This window comes from Opisthocomus hoazin, chromosome 20 (assembly GCF_030867145.1).
Source record: "Opisthocomus hoazin isolate bOpiHoa1 chromosome 20, bOpiHoa1.hap1, whole genome shotgun sequence".
Lineage (NCBI taxonomy): Eukaryota > Metazoa > Chordata > Aves > Opisthocomiformes > Opisthocomidae > Opisthocomus > Opisthocomus hoazin.
The window spans coordinates 14,624,791-14,652,108 of NC_134433.1; the positions used below are offsets into that span (position 1 = coordinate 14,624,791).

The window sequence follows — 27,318 nt, forward strand, 5'->3', positions numbered from 1 at the left end:
ATGTAGTGAGAAGTCAAGAGGCTTAGTAGTAAATTTTCAAAGCGGTGCGTGGGGATTTACCCGTTTGACTCCCATTAACGTCAATAGGAGTCGCGCGGCTAAATCCCTGTACACTGCTTTGAAAACTGACCCCTTCGTGTTGATGGACCCCTCTAAGAAGTTCCAGATGACCATGTAAGAATAGTAAAGAACTGTTTCAGCATGTGCCCTTGTTCATTATTGGTGTTTGTACACATCTGAAAGTATTTTAATTCCTATACGCAGTGCTGTTTCCAGCATTTAGTTTATAAAATATGGATTAAGATGGGCAAGTACTCAGTCATCTGACGAAGCCATGCACATGCCCAGGTGTATATATGCATCAAAAACTTAACATACATTGGCAGCATCCAATGCACCTTACACAGTTAATTTCTGTCCACCTCATCTATATTATTTCACAAACACCAATTATGGCTGAAGAAGTTTGCATGATTGATTCCATTGCTCACATGCAATGATGCAGCACTTTTACGAAATGACATCTGCCCTGTTCCTATTTACCCCAATCCGTCCTACACTCAGCCAGAAATTAAATTTGCTTCCCTTTACCACTTAATCCTGTTTCCTGTAGCGAGCAGGAAGCGCAGGTTACAGTTTTAGGGAAACTCAGTTTTCCCTTAAAATAGACCATGAGCTACAATTTCATTAGAAACATCTTTTCTGGAATGGCAAGGTGATCCACATTAGCTTGCAATCTGTTACGCCTCCAAGTGTAAGAAGCAAACCCAAAAATTCCATTTTCACTGTTTGTGACTACTGCCAGCAAACCTCAAATACATGCAACAATTCTGTAAGAGAAATGCATGCTTGTAATCTGTTTCACTTGAAATTTTTTAACCGTAGCCATAGAATACATACAATAAAACATATATATTTAAGATCTGCTACAGTTTTAAACACAGTAAGAAAATCCAAATACGAAATATTTTTTAAATTGCCAAAATTCTTCTACAACATATTTTACCTGTATCACTTATATTTTCATATATACACACTCTTAGTTTCATGTAATATTTGGAGAGAATACCTGACTCAAGATAAACGTTTAAGAATTAATTCTGTGAAATTCTGAAACTTGTTTTTCTGTATAGAAAAGTCCTCCTCAAAATTTCAAGGAATTATAAATTATTCCCCAAGGATTTGGATTTTTGCAGGACATCTGCACAAGGCCTGTGAAGCTACTGATGCGGAGACCCAGGAAGTTCTTTCAAAAAGCATGTTGCATTCTTCTATTATACGGCAGTAATAAAGTAGAATTTCATGGAAATGATACACTAGCTAGAGGCAATTTCAAGGAGAAACAATCATAAGGGCAAACTGAGAATCTAGAAAATATAAAAAATAAATTCCCATCTGGATCATAAAGTTAAACATATGTACCCAAGCAAGTACATGAAATCTCAGCTGAGCGCTGGTTGTACACAAAATACCCATATAACAAAATCACTCAGCTTCCCACCTTCACGTGTGTCGTGCTCACAACTAACCAAGGGTCAGCAGCCATGCTCTTGCTGAGAACAGGGGGGAAAAGCCTGGCAGAGTCACGGAAACGTCACACGTCTGGTGATGAGGGACTCACTCCACCTCCCCAAAGGCCGGTTTTACACCCGCTCAGCCCATGCGGCAGCCTCCCCGCCTGCCGCCCTGCAGACCGCCCGCAGCTCTGCCGTGCACACCTCCGTCACGCCGACTTTTCACCAAGGGTGAGCACCTCCTGGCAGGTTTAAGCCTGTAACGCTCCAATCGACACAACTTTGCGACGGGCCCGCATCTGTGGTGCACAGGTACATCTGCAAGGCCAGCAGTTTCGGCCACATCCGTGTGATCGGTCCATAAAAATGACGGCAGCTTAAGATGTTAACCCACACACCACCGCCTGTTCCAACCCCTCGCCAGGCTTCACAGCATGGCAGCTCATACAAACTCAAGGAGGCTTCCCCCACTTCAGGGTAAGGTCAGAGAGCGTTGTGTAGATAGCCTTCATCGGCAGATTACGTTAACCTGGCCAACTGTGCTCTGAAGCGCCAGCCGCGCTGCTGCAGAACCAGCAAAGCCCAGCAGAGAGACAGCAACGGGCAGCCGAGGGCACGAACTGCTGCAACGACTCCAAACTGGGGTCTGAGCGCGGCCACGCAGAGATGTGACAGAAACCGAGCAAAAAGGCTTTGAACACCTCGTAACTACACGACAGCGTAATTGTTGCTACAGAACGGGCTCTGGTTTTGATCAGTTTTATTATTTGAAATCGAGCTCCGTTGTGATAGACACTGAACATACACATAGCAAGCCACAGCTCCTGCCCCACAGAACATACTACGCACACACACACTACAGTTATGCGCATCGTGGGGTGCGTACCATAACATATATTCCTCCATATTAGTGAGAGAGAAAGAATACGCTACTAAATATGCACACACAAAAGTGTGCAGGAAGAAGACTAGAGGTAGAAGGCTGAGAAGCGTAGAACACTAACTTTAATTCTCAGTCCCAGTTCAGGAGCCTATTACCAGACCACCATCACGGAGCTGAGGGCTTGCAGACCAGAATGACCAGATCCCTTACCGTGCCTGCTCGGTGTAACTCTCACGGCAGCAGTGTGGCTACGATTATGTGCGTCGCAGCTTGGTTTTCACAGTATCTGTCTTCATAGCACATATTCACACAGTTACTCTCAGTCCTGCTTTCCACTGCACAATATTCACTAGCTCTATGTATGGAATTTTTATTTCCATCACTGGAATGTAAGAAAAGAATATAAAATAGACCACGAAGAACCGCAATGTTGCTTAGAGACAGGAGTCTTGCTCAGGGCGCACAGCTTTCATTAGAGGGAGCAGGAAGTGCAAACGTGATGTCAGAGTTACAGAGATTATCTGTATAAATTGTGTTATCATTTAGCCCAAACAAACAGCGGGCAAAGGCTAACCCCCTCCCTTTGAAGACAATGAATAGTTACTGAGTGACTTCTCATGAAAGCCATTTTCAGTAAAACGCAAGATATGTACAACAGTTGCCCAGAAATGAAAATCTATTGTAACAGCCAGAAGTCAAAGGCAGCTATAAATACAGACCTTAATCTTTTCAAGAATCCCTTAACGAAGTCTATAAAACTGATTATATCTTCAGGCCTAACTCGAGTGTAAATTCTTACTCAGAAGTAAGTAACAGCCCTGCACGTGTTACTTGGAGACCAGTACAGGAACAAAGAACAAGAATACAGAGTACTGGTTCGAAACCTACCATGGTTGAATATGAATTACATTGCATTTAGAATAAACAATTAATGAGACAGCAGAAGCCTCAGCTACGTGTCCATTTTTCTGAGAGAGAAACAATTTCCAGAAGCGGTCAGAGCGGGATAAAGAAGCACTGCATCATTCCTTTTAACACAACAGAAATGGTCTTTGATTATTTAAAAGCCAATTGCAAAGATCTGTCTTCAAAACCTCCTATTGGAGGTTTAATAGCAAAGAGGTGCAAGTACACTTACCAGCAACACTATAGTAAAGTAGAGACTTTTGTTTTAACAAAATCTATATTTATACGATTACATTTCCTATGGTTGAGGGCAGCTGTAATTAATGGATTTCCCTCCTTCCCCTAATGCAGTCATTTGTCAATTTAAACACAGAATGTCCAATCAATTTTGATGTATTTAGTAAGCAATTTGTCAAAGAGTACTGCATACCAGTTAATATATTAATTCTTGTCATTGCCCTGCTTCTGACAACTGCAGGTTGTCTCCACGAAATTGGTCCTGATGAGCCAAAATCCTTGCCTGGAATGTGAAGGTGCCCTTTCCAGACCCAGAGGACAGAAATCATGTCTCATTTTATTTGATAACTCTTCGGGGCAGTTTTTGGTCTGATCTCAAGTTTTTTTCATTAATATGTTAATTGCCCATGTTGCAGATACCTCAGCTGCAGTCCGTTCCTCCAGCGCAATGACCAAGTGTATTCAAAGAGCAGGGGCAAGGAAGGAAGGCGGCAACAAGTGTGAAAGGAGGACGTAAGAGTTCCTGCTGTTACATTCCATTATGTACCATGCACATGTCTGGTCGAAATCAAACGTGCAAAAATGGAAGGCACAGAAGTCAGACGAAGGAAACGCGAGTTCAGTCAAACAAATAGACGAGACTCTGGGTTGTGGTAGTAGAGAGAACAGTATTTGCTAGAAAAAACCCTGAACACACGCAGCTGATTGTCACAGACGTGAAAAGCACATCTTAACAGCACGCCTCAGAAGTTTGTACTACAAGAAGCATGTTAATTCCTGAGTACTAACTAGCAGGAAGCAAGTAGTATTGAAAGAATAAATAACGATGAATCTTGGCAGCTCTGTGAAGAATGCAAGTCCTTCACACTGCGAGTTCCTGCAGACACAGGAAACCCTCCTACGTCTGCACGCAGTGCCTCACACAACTCTCCTCCCACTGTCCGGTCTGCTCTGACAGTCTACCTATTGCAGGTGATGGTATTTCTGCTATAGGAAAACCACCTAGGAATAATAAAATGCAACCACATTTCCTTCCTCTGTTGTGATTAGATTCAGAAGTTGCTCAGAACACAGGCAAGTAAAGAGGGAATGCTAAAGACACAAATAAGGTAAAATATTGTGGGCGGATGGTTGGACTTGATGATCTGAAAGATCTTTACCAACCTCTGATTCTACAATTATGTACTACACCTGAGAAGGGTAGGAGAGGAACACCTAGCACCTAACACCCAGCACCGAAGACCCGAGGACTGTAACACATCCAGGGCTTTTCAGGATGAACTCTTACAAAACCACAAGTAAGTCTGAACTCTGCTCTGTCAGAAGGCAAGGAGATTCCCGGGACAGGTGAATTTTACTCTGACCACCAGCAAAAAGCCTGAACGAGGAGCAGGATAGCGACGCTTCCCGCAGCCAGCAGGCTGTGGAATTTAACATGCAAGCTCCCTTTCAAGCCAAGAACTTACAGGAAGGTCCAAATCTCTTGCTGCCTGCTTCCTCACCTCTGCACCAGCCACGGCCGTGACAAAGCGCTCAGGTAGATACAAACTGCGGTCTCTGATCCAGGTTTCTGCAGCAGATGTCAGAGATGACCTCAAAGCAATGAAACAGCTGTGCTAGTCCACTTACAAATACCCTTGGGAGAAAGGTCTTGGACACTTGCTGTAGAAAATATTTCCTCAAACAATGGTTCCTTGTTACTTCCTTATTAGCTGTGAATATAAGATTCTTTAGAAATTTTAAAAACGGAACTGTGTGTAAATAACTAAATGCAGTATTTTCAGAATACCCTCTTTTTATCAGCAGAACTCACCGGCCTACTTTATACTTTTCGAGACTAAGGAAGATTTTGGTCCTGTGTTTTGGCATCAATCTGCGTATTTATGAAAACCTGCCGAGTGTAGCCCTCTAACCAGGCCGCCAGACGTTTCATTGTTCTGTCTGTCTGCTGACAGAGGTACTCTGTGCTAAAAAGCACACTGAGTATTTTTCAATGACCCAGGGGGCAAAGGTCACTTATTATAAATGGATAATGAGACCTAATGCAATGTTCTGAGTGTGGACAAAGAAAGGGTCTATCCATACCCCCTTGTGACTTGGTCATTCAGGCTTTTATTTCCCCTGCACACTTAATGGAGCCAAACAATTGGCAGAAATGCTATACAGAAACTGAGAGAAACTGCTGTATTCTACCTCTGATAGACAGATACAAATAGTGACCCTGAACCGGCGCCAGAATTCCTCTCACCACTAACGTGGCAGACAGATGTAACATTCACCCTAACCCCCTATTTAGCCATTTGCTGGCAATTAAACTTACTGACGGAAGTGATAGCACATCAGACCCCGGCTGCAGCTAATGTCGACCCATTACATTACTGCAGGTAAGCAGAGCCAGATAACTCCATCTTGGCGTGTATTTAATAGGGGGAAAGCTAACAGGTGTCTTGGACTCTTTTGTGTGAATCCTGGTTTGACTCCCTTTTTTCAGAAACTTCATTGAGTAGCCTCAGATAGAATAAATCCAGAAGACAAATAAAACTTCAAAGAAGATCGTATATACACAAACTTCTCCGTTAATGCCATTTTTACTAGGTTCTCTAGACTCCTTTTTGTCTTTAGAGTTTACTATTCTATTTTTCTTTACTTTCCAGGCTCATCTTCACAAATTCCTGTTATGTGAATTAAAACCTGAATTAAAATTCTTCACTGTAATTCAAAAATACAAATTCATTATTTTGTTGGCATTTAGCTACCACTCATTCTTCTTCCTTTAAAAAGTCTCACATATAAAACCATTTGAAATGCATAGTATTTGGACCCATACTGCAATAACTGCATGTTACATACAGTAATTTCTATATTTATATGCTTAATAACACACAGGGGAGCTAGCTGAAAACAATGTGGATGATAAATACATCTACAACAGAGGATTTGGGGAGTGCGAGGCAGCGGAAGAAATCTGTCCCAAACAGGCAAGCTGCAAGGACTAGCAAACACAGGTAGTGTTTGTGAACTACAGCAAGAGCCCTGACAGCCCTACAGAACAATAAATGCACACAGCAATGCACAGTATCCTTTTATCCTAATGCTTTGTCTCACTACTACCAGGTCAAGAGCGTGTATATCAAAGGAAAAGTGCTGGCAAAGGGTCTTAGCTCCCCCTCCTCGGTGGCTAATCAGGAAACAGATTATCTCTTTCCTTGCAAACAGGTCTAGCTAAACACGACTTACCGAAACACTGTAGATTCTGTGACTGAGAGCTATTGATTACTTCTAGATACTCTTTTCTACCTTTTGAGCTTTCTTCCATTTTCTGCGTGGCATGGATAAAGGAAGATGCTAACCTTGTAGGTTTCCACAGCATTTTGAGCTTGGAGCACATGCAACAGATGGACACGTAGAAGCAACAGATCTAATCCAGCGCCAAGGTTGCTTTTACCAGTCACATCCAGACATACTGCCTTTTGGCCCAGATGTCCACTTTCTGCATTTTAAAATGCCTGTGTCACATAACCTGCTGGGGTTAGCTGCACTGACAACTGTGCAGAGGGTCTAGTTTCCCCATGGGTACCTTTACATATGCCAAGAGTTGTTCCCTTGTGAAACTTTGACTGTTACATCACTTTGATCTTGGCTACATCCTAGGTAAAAAAAGGAGAGACTTGCTATTCACGGTTGATACTCTTCTCTTTTTTGAATTGTAAAAATAAAAAATAACATAAATATTCATTTATATATAAAAGCAATATAAAATACATGTTATATATACAATATACATATATCATATATCTATAGATATATACGTTTCTGAATATGTAATGCCGTGCATATTGGCTCCTTGTGAAAAAAACTATATCCGCTACTCTACCATTACTAATATATTGAAAAACCAACTCAGAAAGTCACATTTGGCTTAAAACACACACACAAGACAAGACAATAAGTTGCCAGCTACTTACAGCCAGCAAGAAGATACTGGTAGTACTGTACGGCATCGGCAGCCAGGAGCAGTGGATGGTTTGCATTAAATGGTGGTTGGAGTTCATTCCACTGAGGAGTTCTGAGGTAAAACACAAGACTATTAATATTTAAGCTAATACAGAGAATGTAAATCAGTGTTTCTGTCATCACATGTAATTATCTATACAAGCTCACAAAATGTTTGTAATTATTTAAATAAGCTTGTTCAAACACTGCAGTACACCACAGGCAGTTGAGCAGCATGACCAAACGCGCAGACTGTGAGGCAAAGACAATACTTGCTTGTTGACTGCAGCATGTATTGCGCAAAAAAATGATGGAGGCTGTTTAGATTAAGTTGGTAAATGCATTTAGGACCATTGCATGTCATGCTGACGTTATAAAAACACGCAACAGAAGCCGGGGAACTTTTTTGTTCTGTTAACCAGCATTGCTTTGATACTGTAAAGTCATTGAGCATTTACAAACTGTTAAAATAAAGCTGTGTAAAGTTATGGACTATTGATCCAATTAGAATTTTCAATTCCATTACAACCTACTCATTTCAACAATAATGGTCTAGAAGTCTGTGTTGTAATTTTAATTAGGGTGGGCCATTCCTAAATAGCTTGGTAAATCAAGTATTGATCAATCTAGTCCAGCCATAAGCAGCACTAAGGAATATAGGAGACAAGAAAAATCGATAGAAAAATATTTTAAAACGTCAAAAGCACTGACAACACTTTCTCATCAATTTTTGTTTACTTTCTTCCACATGTCAGGAATAATTTCTTCAACTGTCTTAAGAAATGCTACCTTCAGCTACTTACAGGATAACTTGCCTATCTCTTTGCAATGCTTCATCATGGAAAGCTCACTCGTGTCTCATGGCAGAATTCAGTACTTTAACACTACTAAAATAATTGTTTCTAATCCTTATATAAAAAGCTAAATTACAATCTGATCACTTAAAATTGCTAATTGATAAGGGTCTCTATTGATCCTTTAACATGTTGATGTAGCTCCACGCCTACAGAAGTATCTAAATGGCCAGCTCCCATGCAGACATGTAAGCCCTAACAGAACTATATGAAAAGGTAGGCTTGAATTTGCTACCAAGAGTCCCCTCTCTTTCAATGGAAAACTTTGAGAGTCTTAAACACAAACTTCAACATTAAAACACGGGTGAAAATCATGATGCAGTTCATTCATTCCTTCCAAAAAAAAAAAAAAAAAAAGCTCACGATCATTTTCTGGACAAAGGGAAGTAGAAGTAAAAGGAGTGAGCTACCTAACCAAAGTCCAGCTGGCTCTTGGGCACGTCATCATTTCCAGTGGTGTGTCATCACTAATCTTCGGCGCAGTGCTGAGTGGACGTGGTTCCAATACGTGCTCCACCAGGCTACCGTAACAGCTGATAATATACAATGACTCCACTACAAACTGTTTCGATTGATCTGTTTGCAAGAAGACAGAAAATGTTATTGGAATCGCACAGCAGAAACAGAAAACACGCTTATTTATTTACAGAAATAGCAGACTACTTCTTCTTTTGTCTCTTACCTTTATATGCTTGCAGTCAAAAATGTGAATTAGGAGTGAAAGGGCTGGAGAGACAAAGAGAAAATTGCACAAAGCACACAATTTTCCCCTTGTTTCAAACAATACAAATATCTTGTATAAGAGAAGGTGGCACAGCGTTTCTCACCAAGGTGTGTTCAGGTAATTACCATTGCCAAGCGTATGTCTGTACATCTGCATTAGCAAAGGTGTCTCACCTTTACCTCACAGCTTTTTCAGTACAACTTCATACAGTATCTTTGAACTGTCAAAGCTTGTTTTCTGTCATTATACCACAATAAAAGATCAATGATTTATTTCACGAATTAAAAATTTCTTGTACATTGTTCTATTTACCAAAAGCACCCCAACCTTGTTCCCCCAAATCTCCACTGTCACTGAGTTTAAGGAAATCTACAGACAAGTATCACCTGCTCAGAAGATACCACAAAATGAGAAAATAAAATAGAGAATTAAAATTTAAACACAAGTCCTATTTTTGTAATATACCAACCTTTTTCTCTTTTCAGACCAGGATTGCTTGCAAACCATGACCTTGATGATCCAAAGACTGCAGCGACACAAAACTCTCCTCCCACAGACTTACTGGGTGAAATCTGTGGAGCTGGTTTGGATTTGCTTAAAGAAAGGACAAAATAAAAATGTGACAGTTAATTCTTAAAAATTAAGATGTCCCTTGCCTAACAGTCATTCTAAGACTTCAGTTCAGAAGTGGTGAATATCTGCAGTTCCTATAAGATTTAGCAGGATTTACAGATACTTTCTTGATAACAGCTCCCAAATTCCCCTTGATCAGTCAACTCATTAACTTGAAGAACAGCACTGGCTTATGATGGACAATTGGTTGGACTGTTTAAAAGACTCAATATTGAGTATTTGCATTCAATAGAAAACTTCCAAAGTGAATACAAACATCTATAATTGTCAGTCCTTTGGGAATGAAAATATAGATTCTGGGTCAGTCATTCTAGCTGGTTGACATTTTCTTTCATTTTCAAAAGCACCTTACAAATAATGCTGACACTGACTCAGCACAGTCCTGACGCCACTGAAACCACTGGGATACACGTGACATGGGCAACAGGGTAAGCGGGAACAACATGCGGAGGATACAAGGAAAGGGAAACAGTGCACACACTCACGAGCTACGTGTTAAAACGGATCAGTAATTATATCATGTAAAAAGAGATTAAGATACATTCTCCTCCGAAACACCACAATGTGCATGTAGCTGACACAGTGGTTTATAATTATGTCTAACTGAAACATCATTTAGTGTTGCTCCTTACAGGAATTTGAAGATACGTAACATTATGCTTTGTATAAACTCAAAACTATTTTCAGAGCATTGCCCATTTCCTCAATGCATCAAACAAGGATTTCGCCCTTTCCTTAAGAGAAAAGCTGTTTGAGAAGTTCATGCAGGATCCCTCCTTCTCCACCTTCCCTTTTTCCAGTCTTTTTAACTGGATTATTTTATATTTCTCTCTCTACTGAATTGCACTGCTCCCTCCTATTGTTACCTCTCCCCCCTTTCCTTTTTTCTCCTATTAATTTCTTGTTCCACATTATATCAGCCTGTGACTACACCATCACACTAATTTGGCCGTTTTCAAGTTATGATCTTCAATTCTAAGAAATGTGTGTATACAATAGTGCATATATGTATGTGAGCACAAATTATTGCAGTATTATGATGGAATTAAGCGGCAGAAAAGTATTTTAAATCAGCAGAAAGCAATTCAAACACTACGCATAACTACATTGGCATTTGATTCATACTACCCTTTTTGTGTTAATGACAAATTACTTTTACACAGATGAAGTGGTTCAACAGAATGAACCAATAGGGATATTCAAACAAGAACAGATTATGAATCAACATACTGTGAAAATAACATAAGAAAAGCAAGTTAAACTAAAATTATTCTACAAGCTGGGCTTCTCTAAAACTCCTGCACCTGGCTGCAGAGACTGCATCTCTCCCAAGATGTAGGTCTGGATCCCTTACAGCTCAGTCCTGATCTCAGTGAAATACATGGCAAAACTCGCACTGGTCTCAAACGCTTCCTTTCCTTCCAACAGCTAGCTGTAGCAAGTGACACGTGGAAAACATGGCATATGGTTAATAACACACAGCCTCCACCATTACTGTCATGCAACTCGAGGCATTAAAAAATTGCCTTCGACTTGAACTCACCTAAAGCAGCAAATACTTTTGGTATAGCATCCCAGAAATGAGGTCATTTATGAAAACGGGCGAGCAGACTAACTGCGCTCGTGCTGTGCTTTCAGCCAGGTTGCTGAGAGGGACTCGCAGAAAGTGTAACCAAGCTGCCCAGCACCTTGTGCAGTATTACTCTGCCCGTTCTACAGACGGACTCACTGAAGCACAGAGGGGCTCAGCTACTCGCCGTAAATCACACCCACGGCAAGCCTACAGTCACACATTTCATTTAAAAGGAGAAAAAAAAAAGACCTTTCAAAAGGAATTCCATCACACTGACCAGAGTCAATGGAAAGATTCAGACAAACTCTCATGGTTTTAGATCAGTCCTGAAGCTCTTGTACATGCAGGAGAAGCTAGAACATCCCAAAAGAGCAATTGCTATTTATAGTCAGTAACTCTGCTATTGAACCACCACAAAGCACTTAATATCCAACTGTTAAAAGTACAGCTACAGATTACTGGGTCAGAAATCTGTGTTCCAAAAAGTTCCTGACTATAAATATATTATCTTGCCTGCAGTGGCACTTCATGACCTAAATTAGAATATTTAAATTTATATTAACACACTAGGTAATTATTGGCTGCTCAGAAAAATTCGTAATAGATTTCTTTCACTTTGAAACAGTAATCTGTCACAGAAACCACAATTTTAACCAGTTCTGTAACAAGCTGTGTATTCACAACTATTTTTACCTCTCTTCTTCCAAATATTCATACACTAATATTCCTTCAGAAATGAAAATGTAAATGTATGCACTAATTAGAGTCTTGTTACTTACTGATCTATACTTTAATCAATAAACAATTGTTCATAACACAGATTGTTCAGGACCGTGTTACCCATCAGTCAGTACACAGCAAACTACAAGCACAGATATGATCCGGCTGTATTCACTTCCTCTTACAAACTCTTGAAAAGAGAATCTTTCTCTACTATCCTGGCATTCTTATCATTCTGAATTTTTACTCAACACAATCTGAGGTTATTAAAATAATTTAAAATGGGAAAAAAAAAAGGGGAGCAAATGCTACTCTCAGCTACAAACTGGAGCAAATTTCTACGGAGGCATAACTGACTTCAGCCATTTCTTCAGGCCTGTGAGCAGCCGGGAATCTGGTCCTCTAACAAGACATTTCTGCAGGGTTCTCCACATTCTTAGCCCCAAGACCTGTGCTCAACCAAACACAGATATAACCAGCCTTAGAGGACATGGCCTAAGCTACGTGCTCTTTACACCATGTCTTTAAGATGTACATCTTTCAAGGCATGCACGTAAGTGTTGGTTTCAGTGCCAAAACATTTTCCCTTCGAGAATGATGTTTTGTAGACAGAAAGTGCAGACCTTGTAAAACACGATTGCTCATGTGGTTAAACTTAGTCCCGCTAAAAAATAAACAAAAAAATGACTAGTGCATCATATTGGTTTAGAAGTATTGCTGAAAAAACTGCCGAGATGTCAACAAGTCTGTTCTGAAAACTATTGTAACTAAGGAATCTTTCGTTTTACCACCACTTTACTTTATCCCTGAGTTTTCATCAATACATTCCAACTCGAATTTCTTACTTTCAGTAAACCTCAAAAGCCCAGTTATTTTCAGTAACCATAATGCCATTAGAAAAATATATTTTCATGTCATTGTGATATTTTAACAACTATAAATCCTCATTATTATGTAGATGCAAATGCCCTCTCAGCTTTATAAATGATAACAAAACAATAATGTTGAAGGTAGGTGGTGAATGACTTGTTTCTGCTATGAACTCCTGCTCTTTACTTGCTCTTAGCCTGTCAGCACTTCATAAATTATTCCAAGAACTGAAATTAAGGCACATTTGGCCTCACTTTTAAAAACAGTTAATTTAAAGGAATCTTCACAATATCCTAACTTTCAAAAGATGGTACTGTATTTTTCCTGAAAGGGGATGTGATGCAGGAAGAAGCGCAGGCTCTTGGGGAAAGTGAAGCTAATGAGACCAAAACATCCACTTGTCTGATTTGCATTTTCCACACTGAGAAACAACAGCACTATATTTAAGACATAAGGAGGATAAAAAGGCACTGTACTTTTTTCTGTCTGGGTCTACCCAACTGTGTAACTACACCAAGAATTCAATGAGACGCAGCAGTATTTTCATCCCAGTTGTATCTGTGCAGAAGCCTACAGCAGGGGTACAATAGTAATAAACCCCCTTTCAATCACCCCGTTCTTGTTCTGCTATAAATTTAGTAAGAGCTGTGCCTCAGCTGAAGACCATGTTCCTGTGACTGCAGTTACCCACAGCTGACATTTGCCCACCCCAGCTGCAGTCAATGACAAAGTCACCTGCTGAAAGGCAAGTTAATCCCAAACTCCATCTAAATACCACAATATTTGGGGAAATCTGTGGTGCTGATAATAATTAACTTCTCCAACATATTTTTGGAGGATTACATCCATTTTAAATGCAGAAGCACTGGGAGGTAGATACATACGTGTCCAATGAAAAACATACATGAGCATTTTCTACTGAAATGGCACAAAAAGTGATGGGAGCAAACTACAGAAGAAAATTTAGACATCACTTTGTCAGATCTTCAAAAAATGAAGAGATGCAGCAACAGCATGCAAGTTCTTTCCTGCTGACAACGCAACAAGCAAAGATTAAGAGCTACCGAAACAACTCAGTGCTACCAAACGAACCAAACTCTGACATAATCTCTGGAAATCTATTGTGTTAGCTCTTTATAAAAATCATGACTAATCACAATATTTTTACTAGTTTTCATTTTTTATTACTGTGTATCTTTCTACTTAAAGTAAAAAAGAATTAATAAGAATCAATACTGTTAAAATATTTTGAAAACTGTAGGCAACTATGAAAACCAGAGGTTACACAATTCGGCAATGGAGTGTTCCTCAAGGAGCTTTATATCTCATGAAATACTGCTGGCTCTTCAATTTGTCTTTAAGTTCATAGTCAAACAAGTGACATGACTTTAAAAAAATAAACTAATTGCATATATATGATGTGAAGGAACTGCTTTACAAACTCAAATATTATCAATCATATAGTAAGAGTCTGCAAAGATTGAGAATCACACTGGTTTTACATTCCCAATGAACAGGCTTCAAATACAGTGGATTCGTAAAAATAAAAGCACTTGACCACAACTCCACGGGTAAACCCACTGAAATGGAAACATATATGAATTTTGAAGGTAAAAGTTTTGTCTAGACTACATAAGCAGCAACAAAAGTATCAGGAGAAAAATAGTGCATGAAATTTGCAATGACACATAAAATTACTGAAAAGGTGTATATGTCTCAAAATACATAAATTTTGATTAATTTATCGTTGTGCCTTAAACAAGAAAACAAAGACATGTTTCCAGTTGACAAATCATGACTAAAGCAAGAAAAGAAACAGTAGGCTCCTTATTTGCCAGGCAGTAAGCTGTCAAATCTCCATGCATTTTGTTTACATAATTTTAGGTCTCATTAAGACCTTAATGGAAACAACATGATTTCTTCCCCCATCCAAAGCATGTTTTTTATCCTAATTTCTCTGTAGACTAGTAAAGATCATATTTTTGAGCTAGCACTGGCATTAAACAAACCACAAAAGAGTCTTCTGAAAGACAGGCAACAATTTTTGAGTCTACTCCATATATTCCCCTCTTTAATCTCGGCCTTTTAATCTTGCCTCAATCTAAAATCATTTCTGGTTGACGAGCGTCTCTGCTGCTTCGTGCAGGGGGTGGCCGACACATCCATTTGCTAAGACAATCCACCTTCCAAACTCTTCTTCCAGAGCCATTTCAGTTCTCAGATCACCATCTGAGAAATACCTAGGTGCCTCGTAATCTACGTTCAGAAGCGGTTCGTAGGAAGACTACTCCAGTAAGCAGATATTCCCTGGGAATAAGGCCATGTCACCTCCCTCCCTTCAGTGTCATATTCAGTGCCTTTGCCCTTCTTGGCTGGTAGAGCTCCCAGATCCCCCATCAGCTGCCCTCTCCCGTTCTCTTAAGAGCTCTGTATCCTAACGAAGCTCTCAAGAAGATCTTTCTGCTGCAGACAGTATTTTGACAGAGACATAAGGGGGGGTGATATATGTGGAACAAACTCCTAGTAGTAGAAATGAGAGCCACATACAAATATTCTAACAAATACTGATACACATAGCTAGTAAGTATCCTTAGCTAAACTTAAAAAATCCCCAAACCCCCAAACCAAAACAACCTCCCTCCCCAGAAAACCCCTCCTAGCTGAAAGTTTCTCACTTTTCCAAGAAAGTTCTAAGATGTTCAAACTTCTTCCATTCTTATTGCCTAAAACTTCAACCACCTAACCCCCATCTCATGATAAAAAGGTAACTGGAGTTTATGTAGCACCGCACAAATACTGAACCAAGCTCCAACACGGGGAAACTTGTTAAAACCTGTTTTTTAGTTCTGTCTGTATTTTTGCAATATGCTGCAATTTTACATATTAAAACAAACCCTCTTTATTATTTCAAATATCCTGATTTAACAGAACTGTGGTTTATTTTTTTTCTCAAGTGCCTCTTCTTTTTTTCTGCAGTGCCCATTTGATTTGTTTCATGTCTCTTACTGCAGCACTTTACTGTCTGCTCTCTGCTAATCTGGCTTATTTTCGAGAGGTCGTCATCGATGTTTTCTGTCTGTATGCAGCTTAGTGCTACAACAGTACAGGAAGCTATACAGAAAAAAAAAGGCTTGGTTTGGAAAGGTATTGCAATCATTTTTGCCCACTGGGAAATAATTTATTTTTCAAACTTCTCTGCTACTTAAAAATTAAATGCCCTCTCAAAGGTAAAAAAAGAAAAAAAAGTGAATGCATTTCTTTGATGATGCTTGATGATGAACACGCATCCATAGTTTAAAAGTGAAATTAGGCAGCGCTTCCACCTATGGATCAGCCATGCAGGTAAACAAATTAAAAAAAGCAATCCTAAATTAAAAAGTCTAAGCACAAAATTATTTTCATTGAGGACAGCAAATGAATTACAGGCATGCTGGGTTTGAACTGGGAACTCACCACGGAGCTTTTATGGAAAAACATCCTGCTCCAAACAGGTAAGGTCTTCATGTAAAGGGGAAAAATGCACAGAAATTAGATGAAAACTCAATTACCAACAAGTACACTGTATCACACGCTATTCAGGTTTATGCAGAAGGTAAACAAAATATTTTTTTATAACCGTTCATGATGCCCTGAAAGAGACGTAGAGCCCTAAGGTAACCGGCATGCTGGCGCTCGCAAGCCAAACCGCCCCCGTGAACAGCCCCGCCGCCCGCGCAACCGCCCGCAGAAGCAGAGCGGACGGGGCGGGCTCTTCGTGCACAGCTGCTGCCACAAACGCACCGCACCGGCTGCAAGCAGGCTTTAACGTTATCGTCCAAGTTAGACACTGTTTAGGTCTCCTTCCTGAAATCTCCTGACAAACCTGAGGCAAAAGCAGTCAAGAGCCTTAAGCACACATTAAAGTCAAGACTAATAGGAAAAGTAAATCAGCATCAAGAGCAACAAATATGCGGGTGCTGTCCATGAAACACCGGAGGTCCGAGCGGGACACTGCTACAAATTTACTGTAAAGAGGCAAGTCTGAGGCAAAAACGATGACAGGTACAAGCAGAATCTTTTAGAGAAAATGGCTCAGCCCTTTTCCTAGGATAGAAACACACCATTAAATTCGAAATCTTTAGCAACTGTATGACACAGCAATCTTATTCCCCCACTTCAAAGCTTGCACGGAATGCAGGAAAGAGAACGCTAACTTCTTTCAAATGTACGTAATGTTAAAAATCACCTGACGTGGAGCCTAACTTTTTTGGCCACTCAACAATCTATTTACACCGTGATTTCATTTTATTTTTTTGTGCAAGTATTTTGCACAGTGTATAGTTTTTACAGTGGTAGCACACCCCATCAATTTTAGTGTGCTTTGAACAGACATCTCCCTTGTTCTCTACACCACCCTTGCAAAAGCCATCGCCACACTGATATTTGCCTAAAATCTGAAAAGGAGGGACAGAAGGTAAGTTTAGAGCCACTCACATGCTCAAGGCTTCTTTGATTCTCATTTGGGATGTAACATCAGCCACCAAGTTGCTGAATAATTGATTCTGTAAATGCCAATGTGTCATTTTTCTCTTTCTACTCTGCCTCGGTGATAAATCCTGGCTAGTTGAAACAAGCGAAATATTTTCAGGCAATGAACTAACAGAAAGGTCTATCATAGAAAGATGCACAAAGCACTCAGCCATACGCCTACACAATTCAAAGGATACCAGCCTGACAAAAAAAGAATTCTGTGAACTACATTTGACACGGGTATAGCATCAGTGAATGAAGACATCCTCTTAAAAAGACATTTAGGTGAAGGTACAAGCCTAAGACATATATTCTTCGACATGCAAAGATGTAAAAATCCATTAAAGAACAGAATATTGCAGAAAAAAAACCCAACAGTTTTTTATTTGTAACATAGGCCAAAAAAAATACTGAAGATCTATTGAACTCTGCGTAACGGACTAGACTTCAACTGTCCGTATTCAAATAAATGTTTGGCTAACACTTTGTGGGAGAGAGCTCATTTGGTGGAGCCAGCTGCCTTTCTAGACATAATGTATCATTTCTGAATAGTGACAAAACCCAATTAAATTGTATCAGCTGTATGAATTGTATGATCTCCTACACAGCCACCACATTCAGTCCCCGAGCTGAAGACCATTCTATCGGCTCAACAGAAGCACGGCCCAGCACTATGGCACTGGTTAAATATTTAATGGAAAACTAAGTCTTCTGCATAACCCATAGCCAATATAATTTAATGCCTAGAACGTATCTAGTGTAAATTTGAAGAGTCATTGGAGAGTGGTCGAATCTGACTGGGAGCTTAGAATTTCCAAATTATGATCCAGGATGTTTTCGCAAGTAATATTTTTTCCTCCCTGCCTCAGTTTCTGTGTGCTAGAAGCAGGCAAATGACGTTTAGCTGAGCTCATTAGAACATTTTAGAAGATAATATAGGCTTTTTTTTTTCCACAACATACTATGTTGACCTGATTATACTTGCAAATTAACAAATTGTCTCTATTTTAAGTACAAACTGACCCAGGTGGATACATGCTTCAATGGAAGATTTTGTTTGTTTGTTTTTAACACAGATACAAAATCTTGTATCATGAAGAAAATACAATTACACTTCAAAAGACTAGAGTAGAGTCTTAATACAAAGCCTTAAGAATGAGAGAGAAAACTTAGCATTTCATTTTTTTTCACAAGACCTAATTTCTTTTAAGATGACCATTTTTTCCCTATGATATTTATATAAGCAATTGTTTTTCACTCTTTCCTTCACATAATATGGATGGTATGCTAATTGAGAGAGAGAGGGAGAGAATGTACAAATTACAGGATAACCCAACCTTGAAAAGACAGCACCAGATGGCTGTGCTCGGTGACAGCAACAGAGCAACGCCGAGGCAAAAAACTCACTGAGGTTCCCCGTTCTCATAGCTAGTGAGAAATTCCAAAGGAAAATTATGGAGTGAAGATGATTTATGGTTCAAAATTGCAACAGAATTTTCTTAATTTCTCATCTGATTCTGAGTTTTAGCAAATTGAAAGCTGAAACAGTCTTTCATTTTGTGTTATCATGTTTAATAAAAACTATTTAAGCTTTTAATAAGCTGTGCAATACCCACTTATTCTAACCCTCATCACTGTATGTTGCCATAGCAAGAATACTTTCATAAATAGTGACATCTGAACAATATTTAGTGCAAATAACTGTATTTCATACCAATTATAAATCATTACAGTAGGTGTTTTACTACCAAAATGTATTACAAAAGCTAAAGGTGACAGAAAACACGCCTGAGAAATGTGCCAGAAAGAGAATGTTTGCCTTCAGCATGCAGGAAAGCTGACCTATTGCACTGAGCTCTTTAGCTTTACTGCTGAATTTTTTTTCTTTACTTTTTTAGTTACTTTTTCCTACTTAGTTGTATCATGACATCACGACTTTGCACTCTTTATTTTTGTTTGCTTCAGTAGTAGAACCTGGGATAAATTAAGCTCTCTGAGTCAAAATAAAACAAACGGGTATCAGTCATTATCAGTCCATATAATCAAAGCAATAAGAAGCACTAAACTGATAAAATTGCACCAGACAATTTACCTAGTTTTCCTTTCTTACTAGGGGTGGAATGAGGGATGCGGTGAAGAATGGATAGAGTCTCATGTTTAAAACCACACCACCTAAATCTTTCGGCTCTTTATCCCTTTTCCTATCAGGTACGCTGGATGTCTCTGTTTTGACAAGCCCCAACTAATGCAGGTTACATCCTGGTGTTTCACTAAAGCCATAACGAATCTGAGAATGAAGTATGATACAAATATAACAACTATATCCCTTGAGAAAGTTAAAACAAATGCTGCTGTCAGAGAAGCCAACTTTCACAATAGGTTTTCTTTTGGGGCAATTATTGTGTCTTTTACTTCCCTCCTTCCTACTACAACTCATCTGTGTCCCCACATTCTTACAGCTGGAAACTAACTACAACTCATTCCACAAACACAAGGAACGCTTATAAAGCTATTGCAAAGCACAAAGCTGTCTTCTAACATATTCTGATTCACTGCCTTTTATAGACAGGCATGAGATGGATCATACAGTTCTTCCCCTCTCAAATCTGTAAGCTCTTTGTAAATTAGGAATGAATTAACCCATTCACCAGACTTGAGAAGGAATTCAGCATTACTATTAAAATTTTGAGAGGGAAACTGAGGCACAGATATATAAAGACTTATTAAATCTAGCTCTTTCACTGTCTTACATTCTCCTGATCTTTAAAACATAAGATGCTTCCTTACTCATTAGCGTTAGAGCCCCTTTGGGAGAGCCCGTCTGCTCCTCAGAATGTGCTGACAGTACAAACTACAGGAAAGCGAGTCAACGGGATGACAAAATACAGGGGCAAAAATTAAGTGCTTCATGAAGGTGCGGAAATTACAATGGGAGACTTGAAAAAGCAAGGGAAGAAACAGAGGGCAGGGAACAAGGGAATGATAGTGATGGCAAGAAGGGAGGTAATGCTCTGAGATACTTGGTGCTGAGAACGTAAATTGTCTTCAGAATAAGAGAGCTGAATGACTGATCAGAAAATGTTGCAAACCCCACAAGTTTGCATGAGAAAAAAAAAGCATCTGTGATGAACAGTGCAGTAAGGACACAACTCCAGATTCTGGTCTTTCATTCCCATAGGGCTACAGCGAACACTTTTAAAAAATTTACTGCCATTCCACTTGTCAAGTAAAATGACATGCTTCGCAGCTCTGCTTGAGACACTTGAGCAGTTCTTTCAGTACCTGAAAAATATTTTGCTGTCTTGGATACTAGCAGAACAAAACCCAACCTGACTTTTTGGTTAATAAATCCTGCAAAATTTAATTAAGATTTCTAGTCTTAAAGCAGATTTTCAGATGTTTAAAGCAAATAAACCGAACAAATCCAGAACTGCTAATTCTGGTATTCTTCTAGTCTTGCTTTCTACTGTCAGAAATGTACTGCAACAGATTAAATTTGTAACTCTTTAAAAAAGTCGCAACAACGGAAAAGGAATCTGCTCGGAGGGCCGCTGCACAGCGACTGTAAAATCCAACCGATCGCGAGTTCCTCTCCTTTTCTGATCACTGCACAATCACAAGGTTAAGCAGCTGCTCCCAAAGACAAGCCTTGTTTCCTCCGAGCAGTGCTTAAAGGTGCTGACCATGTAGGTGTAAATACATCTGTCTTCTGCCATTTGCAGTAATACATGCCTCCTACACTCCTCAGCGTGAGGCAGATGGTCCCTGTCCTGTCTAAATATTACACTGTACAGACTTACATTGCTACGTGTTTCCAGAAATATGAGGGCAGATGTTAAATATGTTAAACACACGCTTTGCCCCCTGGAGGTTTAAGTTAAGGCTGCTGCCTCAATTTGGTCATTTTAGGCATGCCAGGCTTCTTGGATCCTAGGCATTCCTCTCCAATCCCTGCTTTATAAATACAGCTTTTCGTGCTAATTTTGTGTACTTTCATCAAATATTTTGGATGCAGAAGAAACGAAGGAAGCTCTCAGCTTAGCGCTGCACATCCACACGGGCTTCGCTGAAAATTATCATCCTCATTCATGAAAACTCTATTTACACAGCAGGGTATTTCCCATGACTGTTGTTCCCCCACCTTACGTAAGCCTGACTGCATAATTGAAATTTAATTAGTTTTAAAAATTGCACAAAATAACAGGACAAAGACGGTTTGTGAATAGTAAAATTTACTTCAAGAAAACTATTCATATGAACACTCTCTGAATACGTTTACTATATTGAAAAATAAAACATTAAATAAAATAATGTATATTTATTACATTTGCAATAGTTGCAGAAAAGCTTGCTGGTATCACCACAGCATTAAGGAAACAGCCTTTATAAAGGCCAGTGCAAGAATCACTGCTGTAAACCAAGCTTTTTTTTTAAAAATCATCATCCTCACCATTGCTCCTACCACCCTACCTTCCCCCCGACAGATCCTCAGCTGGCTTTTTATTTCCTTTCTATGTCTTGTCCCACTTAGTTCTAAGTATCTATTCCACTTCTAGGAGTCTACCAACAGAGACCAGAATTACATTTCTGTCCTTCTCTGCCTGTACTCAAGTCCCCTTTTTGATAGTTTCCCTCTTTCTGTAACCTCCCGCTTCTCTCCATGCCCACCCACCTTTCTCTGACCCTGCCTCCCTCCTGTCCTCGCCCAGCATCACACCCTCCTATGCTTCCAAACTCACCTGAGAGCTAGCGCAATCTTTTTCCCTCGCCTGCGTTTAAATTGCAAGCGGAAAAAAAATGCAAAAATAAGCAACTGAAATGTATGTGTGGAAGAAGTTAAACCACGACATTACCCTCATACTGTTTCTTTATGTTTCATAAGCCCCTTTTAGAATTATCTGTGAAGTTCAGGAACTTCTCTGCAGACAGCCTCTGTGCTTAGGGCAGTTGCGTGTTTGCAGCTCAGCATTTGGCTCGACAAGCCTCATGAAATTCCTGTTTACAGCAGCGAGAGCAGGAATGGATGGTTAGGCAGACACATACAGACACACACACGTGTACGTGTGCACACGTATGTAAGCTTTAGAACCTCACCATGCATACTCAGTGCATTACACACAACAGTAACAGATTTTACAGGATGTCCTGAACACTCAAGCACAGAATATGGGAATTACTCAGGGAGAGAGGGAATACCCGCAAGCTCTCGCCAGAAAAATAATTCCCGGTTCATGAAACACAAGCTAAAATCCACCACACTATTGGGGTTTGAGCAAGAAAGCACTGAAGCGAGCGAGACAGTGCCTGCACCCATTTGCCAAAACGCAGGAAGATGTTATGAACCTGCAGGACTCTCGATTATTTTGTCCAACCACACGCACATCTTTTTTTCTTAAAAATATAAAAAAGCAATCTGTAAATTCATGGATGAATCAGACTTTTAACTAGAAAATATTCAGGGATTTGAACAACTAAAAAGTGTGGGGGGGGCAATATAATAACCACCCACTAGCTTTATGTATTAATTGCAAAAAACAAAGACTTGAAATTTAGCAGGAGAAAAGTATCAACTGTTGAACGGGATCAGTTAACTTCAAATTGTTACAGTTTATGAAGCTCACAAAACCTTCTTAGTTATTATAACAAACGTGTATTTAGCAGAGCTTCTCACAACAAATATTTTGAAGTGCTCTATTATGGCACATTGAGAAGTACCAAAGTGCAGCTGGCTCCGGAATGAAAGTCCACACATTAATTTCATAGTACAGAACAATCACTTCAGAGGAAAAATAAGGTCAAGAAAACAACAGGATTACGTTTTCTCTTTATACTCAACCTGGCTTACTGTCTTTCCATTTCTGATAGTTAAAAATCATTTCTCCATTAGAAGTTTGGAAATCAAAATAAACAAACATTTTTTTAAAAAAAAGTAAACCCACAACTGCTTCTGATTGAATACAGCTCTGCTTATGTTTCATAGCAGTTCCTTCTGTGAAACTTCTCCTGATGTCAACGTACAGTATTTCCCATATGGCAGACTGCAAGAAAATGACCCACCCAAACGAATACTCCTGAATTTTCAGAGATTTATTTTCAGGTTCTGTTTACTTATCTGATGTTGGTTTTCTTTTCTTGTCTCCTCTTCCCTCCACCCCCCTTCTGCTGCCATTAAATTACATAGACTGAAATTAAAAATAAGGACTGAAACCAAGTATCACGAGTAACACAAATTACTTCCATATTAATTATCAGTAACACGGCTAAGCAAGCTTTGCGCAGCTACACTTACCCTGTGCGCTTGGTGATGGTCCCTAACGTCATTGGCTGCTTGATTTGAGCAAGAGGCAACACCACAGTCAGACTTGGAAGAGGCAGGAGTCGAGGGTTCCCAGGATTATTGTTTGAGAAGTTATTGTAAGTGTCTTGGCTGTTCAATTTACCTTGATGGGATAGAGACGTAATAAAACACATTATTGGCACTTTTGCTTCATTTATCACTTCTAACAACTGCCTGAAACAAGCTATGGCCAAAAAAAAGAAAAAAAAAAGGGGGGAAAAAAAAGAAATAACAAGCTCCTATTGTAAGCAAAAACATATCTAAAAAGTCATCTTCATTTCAGATAAAAAGTAAATGACTATGGAAGCAGCAAATATTTATTTTTATATACGGGGGCAAGGTCCCCTTCCGTGGAAAGGAAATTATTCGTCCTGCTCCTGTTTGCCTGACAGTTTTGTTCACCAAAAAGTTTTCAAGTTCGATTTGAGGAACAAGCTCTGGATGCCAATTCTCTATTAGCACAAAAAAAAAAAAAAAGAGAATATTCTAGAAGGGAACTGTTTTCCTAAAGTACCACATACAGTGTTCGTAATTGAAAGTCCTGAAAAGGTCGCTTTTGTTGTCTCTATGGATAAAGGCACACATAATAGTAATCTGCTGAACCACGGCTGGAGGAAAACAAGTAACTACATAAAACAAAGCCAGGCCAAACTACACATAAAAATCAAGAAAGTATCCAAAAAGTAATAAACTTCATTCAAAAAAGAAGAAGAAAACAAAATGTAGGTACTCAAAAAAAGAAGGTGAAAACATAACCAAAAAAAAAATCCCAACAACCCTAAATTTAGCTCGTTTCAAAGAGGTCTGTGCTGGATATTCGCCCAGTTTAGTTACGCTTTCTTACTTTCTGTATCATTCTGTAGTCACAACCTTTCATTCTTCAGTTAGAAAAGGAAACGAGCTACAAATTTCACGGGCAGTAAAGAAAGAAATGTGGAGAAACCGAAGAAAGAAGTTAAACAAGAAAGGGGCCAGTCTGTTTATAACAGAATCAAAAGTACTTCAAATAGACAAGCAACCATGAATTAAAAGGTTTAGATCATTAACTTGTTTTTCTGTGTTCCTATAATGCTGTGAAACGCTGGCTTTGTTCTTAATCAAAAGGGAGCCATATTGGGAATTAGGTTCCTAAACAACCGCTGCATTCTACACAGATATTATACAAATCCCAGGCCAAATCCACACAATCTGACTGAAGAGCAGCCACCTTTTTTCAAGGAAGAAAAACAGCACAGAAGAGGGTTTCTCACAGGAAGCTGCCTGAAAAGCTTTAATGGTACTTCAGACGGATTGAAAATAGGAAAAGGAAGGCGGAAAAATCTTAATGAATGTCTCATCATCCTAAAGACACTCAATGCTTCCTTTACCCTTCTTTTAATACTACATAACTGTAAGCTTAGGGGTTTTATTTGTTTTTTCGACAAAGTCCATAGACCTCTGCATCTTAGCAAAGCACAATAACAAAAATGATGAAATTACAAAGTGTATTTTGTGTTAAGTATCTGGCCTGAACATTGGTCAATACGTTTTAAGAGAAATTGCAAGGCTTTAATGAATAACAAGCCCATTGAAGTCTCAGAAAGCAGATTTCATTAATAGCAATTTTCCTGCACCAACTTGGAATAAAAAGAAACAGGAAAGGGGGAAAAAAAAAACCCCAGCTCTATTTTAAATTACCACTGAGATGCAATTAATTTTTTTAAGATTAGTTTCATAATGCATTCTTGGTTCTTGCAGAAAGGAGTCTGAACAGTTTCCTGCACGTTGTCTATTTAGTTCCTGTTGCATGTAACCAAGGCCTCTCGGAAAGCGCTTCCCTCGCCTGCGTTCACCGTGAGCAACTGCGTGCTACGCAGCAAGCACCGACGGTATCCACAGAGGGGGCTCCAAACCTCTGTAATTTGTTTTCTTTTGCTTGTTAGGAACGTAATGATTAACTCTGAACTACTGAACCAAATGACTGTGTTGTAACAGTCCTCTCTCTCTCTCTCAAGGCACATTTAATTACTCAGTGCCCTCTGCTCCCAACATCACGTAGTTTTCCATATGCAAAACCTTCCCTTGATTCAATAGAATATTTGCATGCAGAGAAATGAGGCATTTAAAGACGTCCTCCCCATACCGGGATGAGCTTCTTTATTTTCACACAAGTTAAGGAATCCCAAGGCAGTTAAGGACAGTCAGAAAACTTCAGGCTTAAGTCAGCACTTGGGAGTTTTACATTAACTGTAGCAATAGCATCTTACAGATTTTTAGGCTCACAAGTGAGAAAAGAAAACACAAAGTAAACAAAAAAATTACTGATCTATACAGAAAGAACTGAAAACATGTAACAGAGATACTGAATGGGACCGAAATCTAAGATGACTTGCCTTTGAAAAAAAAAATGAAAGGTTGAGCATTTAATTTTTAAATCTATAGCTTAATCTGATGTACGCAAATGTCAATAAAAAATTAACTAAACCAAAGCTCATAATGCACAATACTTCACAGCACAAACATGATAAAAAAATTCCACTATGACAAATGGAAAAGCTGTAAATAACTAGCGTACATCCCATCTACTATTGCCTGCCAATTTGTATTTTCTACAGCAACATTTAGTTGCTTAACTGCAAACCAATGTGAACAAAAGTGTTACAAGTCAAAAATTAAAAGCTGGAATGCTACAAAAAGGAGACAAATTATTTCTGACAGTAAAGTGTTTCTTGAAAATCTGACTACATACTCTTAAGATGGTGCGGATGAGTAAGGTGAAAGAAAATTGTGCTTCATAGGAATTCTAAATTTAAAATATTTGCTTTCATGTTCACTGAATTATTTTTAGCTATTTTTATGATGGAAATGTTCTACACTGTTGTATCTTCATTGTATGTTGCCTCAGCCCTATCAGAGAGGTACATGCTTGTCGTCTGAACTGCGCAGGCCTGGGGATCCAGTGAAGGCACTCTGTGACTCGGGCCGTTCCTTTCCCAAGCACTCAGCAAAAGCCGTACTGTGCATTCTGAATTTCACCAGCAGCGTCACACACCACGTTTCATAAGTCATCTCGAACGCCCATGCTGTTACGGTGTGACGCTGTACCCATCCAGGGACTCGACCCAGCCACCTGCCACTCCTCCAGCCCCGCGAAGCAGGGAGCTCCTCCTGCAGCAAACGGGCGCTGGGCGCGCACGGGATCGCCGCAGCGGCCCATGGGAGCACAAAGAAGGCAGTCAGGCATCAACATTATTTCTACAGCTCCGGCAGTTGTTAATTCACTGTTAAAGGACAAGCCACAAATAAGCCAAAGTTGAAGTCCGCTAAAAATACCAAACATTTTTCTCTCCTATGACAGAATCCCGTACTCAATTTACCTCGCCACATGTGGACAGCACATATTCGCTCTTGCAAGGACATATGTGCATCAATAAAGAATAAAACCCTGGAATTACAGCTTCAAATAAAGTAGCTTCACTTAGCACTGACAATTCAGCTTCATATGCTAGCCTGGCTGTGTGCTGACAGCCACACACAAATCACACCCTACTGGCTATCGAAGGAATACTTTCTACTGCAATTCTTT

At 39.5% G+C, this 27,318-nt stretch overlaps 1 protein-coding gene across 8 annotated transcripts in view; it reads right to left on the minus strand.

Moving 5' to 3' along the window:
• Nucleotides 1-27,318, minus strand: part of BCAS3 (BCAS3 microtubule associated cell migration factor) — a 365,129-nt gene that overhangs the window by 205,507 nt on the left and 132,304 nt on the right. For 6 of the 8 annotated variants that reach the window (XM_075440281.1, XM_075440275.1, XM_075440273.1 and 3 more), the window contains exons 16-20: nt 23,706-23,856; nt 16,361-16,405; nt 9,581-9,705; nt 8,798-8,963; nt 7,506-7,606 (exon numbers count right to left, since the gene is read on the minus strand). In XM_075440281.1, coding sequence (XP_075296396.1) covers nt 7,506-7,606; nt 8,798-8,963; nt 9,581-9,705; nt 16,361-16,405; nt 23,706-23,856 — 588 coding nt within the window. The remainder of the gene's footprint in view (nt 1-7,505; nt 7,607-8,797; nt 8,964-9,580; nt 9,706-16,360; nt 16,406-23,705; nt 23,857-27,318) is intronic. The other 2 variants (XM_075440276.1, XM_075440274.1) reach the window with 1 other exon arrangement.